This window comes from Numida meleagris, chromosome 26 (assembly GCF_002078875.1).
Source record: "Numida meleagris isolate 19003 breed g44 Domestic line chromosome 26, NumMel1.0, whole genome shotgun sequence".
NCBI classification, from domain to species: Eukaryota; Metazoa; Chordata; class Aves; order Galliformes; family Numididae; genus Numida; species Numida meleagris.
The window spans coordinates 4,129,009-4,131,202 of record NC_034434.1 but is presented as its reverse complement, the minus strand read 5'-3'; the positions used below and the strand labels follow the sequence as shown (position 1 = coordinate 4,131,202).

The window sequence follows — 2,194 nt, the reverse complement described above, 5'->3', positions numbered from 1 at the left end:
GTCAGGAGGTGGAGACGTGCAACAACCAGGTCACCGAGCTGAGGCGCCAGCTGCAGGCCCTGGAGATCGACCTGCAGGCTCAGCTCAGCCAGGTGGGTCCGCGCTCCCCGGCAGCTGCCAGCAGGGAGCGCAGAACGGCCCCTGTGCTCCCGCTGTGGAAGTAACGCACGGCGTGCTGACACGCGAGTCAACGCTGTTCCTTTGTTTGGTTGTCTCGTTTATCAGAGGAATAATCTAGAATCCTCGCTGGCTGAGACGGAGTGCCAGTACAACACACTCCTCGGTGAGCTACAGACCCAGATCACGTGCGTGGAGCAGCAGTTGGCGGAAATAAGAGCAGAAATAGAGTGCCAGAACCAGGAGTACAAGACCTTACTGGACGTCAAGTGCCGCCTGGAGCAGGAGATTCAGACCTACCGCTGCTTGTTGGAAGGAGGACAGCAGGACCTCATGTACGTAGATGTCTGAATCCAATAGAGAATCAGGGAAAGGATCTGCCTCGCGGGTTGGGAATGTGATCAATCTGGTCCATCTCGGTGCTTTCACTGTCTCCTGAGCTGCTTTACTATGAGTGTTCAGTTCTGAACTAAAAGTCACTCCTTGGGATCTGCAAAGCAGAGAAACCAAATCTTCCAGCACCAGAATTGCCGGTGTTACCTCATTTGCCACTGTCTCTTTTCTGTGATAAGATGAGTGACAACTGTCAAAAGAAGGAAACCATGTGCAGTGCTCTGCCACTTCCATGCCAAAGGGGGGTGTGGAAACAGAGCGAGAAAAGAACACCACGTAAAGCGCTCTAAGACATTGCTAACCTCTCTAAATGGCATGATGTGATATTTTGTGCCCTCGGTAGTGCCATGTAAAGTTCTAAAATCGCCGATTTCTCTCCCCACACGCATCCCACCAGTCACGGAGGAGGAATCGGAGTAGGGAGCGGTGTCGGAGGAGGAGTCATTAGGACAAGCCACACCTACACTACAACCACAGCATCCCACTGCCAGCCACAAGTCCCGCCCTGCAAGACCGGGGACATACAGGGTAAGAGGCACAGGGCCGGAGTGCAAGGAGAAGGCTGGGGAAATGAGGCACAGGGGAAAGGTGGAAGTAAGGCAGGAGAGCCAGGCAGGGCTGAGCCAAGGGGCTGCCAGGGGCACAAAGAGCAAGTCTGTCACCCTATGGCTGCAGTCCGCCCATAAAACACAATTATTTCAGGAGTTTCTGGGACTTCCTGGGTTCCCTACCACCCGCTCATTTTAACAGAGCCTATTATTGAAATAAATGTCCTACACAGACCAATTATTGTTCCTGTTTGAAACATTTTCCCTCTGCCTGAATCAAAATAATGCTTTCCTTCTTTCTCCAGTGACCTGCAGGAGAATCTGTGATTGAGGACAGACGGACAAGAAGATGACACACAGAGAAACCCACAGACAAAACAAGAACACGCGATGTTCCCTGCACGTCTCCACGCAGACAAAGTAGAATTCAGCGACGCTTTGCCATGTATCTCACGGGGCCTCCTGGGGGTCTCCTTTTTCTCGTTCTGCTGCTTCTGTAACGCTGCGATCTCTAGAAGTTACTTGAGTTAGTCAGGATCGCTATGTACCTGCCGGTGAAAAACCTTCTCTAATAAAACTGTGCTTCTGCCTGATGCAATCAACAAAGCCGTGTCCGCACTCTGATCCCCGCAGCCGAGCAGCGCTGAGCGCGGCGCAGCCCCTGGCTCCAACAGAGCGGGAGCTGAGCACGGGGCCCAGCGCAGCAGCAGCTCCTGGGACAGGGCCCCGTGCCCCCTGCCCCCCGCAGACACTGCCCTGCATCCTCCACTCTGCACCATGCGGGTGGGTGCCTGAAAAAGCATCCAAAAAAGCGGAGTGGGAAAAGCACACGACCTAAAAGCCCATTTTGTAGTCCATCTTATGGCCTGTAGTGACCTAGCGCTAACATGACTCGGGCCTAAAGGCGTGCAAAGGTTCTGGAGTCCTGTCGCGGAGACTTTAAAGCACGTCAGAAGCACAACAGCAAGTTCGCTCCGCACCGTAGCCCCGGGCAGCGCCTCCCTCCGGAGAACCCCGGCGGCCTCTGGCGGCGCGGAGCCGGCACGGCACGGAGCTGGGACGGCACGGGGACGCGGGGCGCTGGTGAGATGCTTGGGCTGTATCTTCTTTTTCCGAGGAAAGAGAAAGAAGAGGCC

At 54.8% G+C, this 2,194-nt stretch overlaps 1 protein-coding gene across 1 annotated transcript in view; it reads left to right on the top strand.

Annotated features, from left to right (window-relative positions):
- The window catches only part of LOC110388417 (keratin, type I cytoskeletal 14-like), an 8,780-nt gene extending 7,116 nt beyond the window's left edge, over window positions 1–1,664 (top strand). Inside the window, exons 4-7 of the mRNA XM_021377644.1 lie at window positions 6–92; window positions 226–452; window positions 908–1,038; window positions 1,364–1,664. Coding sequence (XP_021233319.1) covers window positions 6–92; window positions 226–452; window positions 908–1,038; window positions 1,364–1,389 — 471 coding nt within the window. The 3' untranslated portion in view covers window positions 1,390–1,664. The remainder of the gene's footprint in view (window positions 1–5; window positions 93–225; window positions 453–907; window positions 1,039–1,363) is intronic.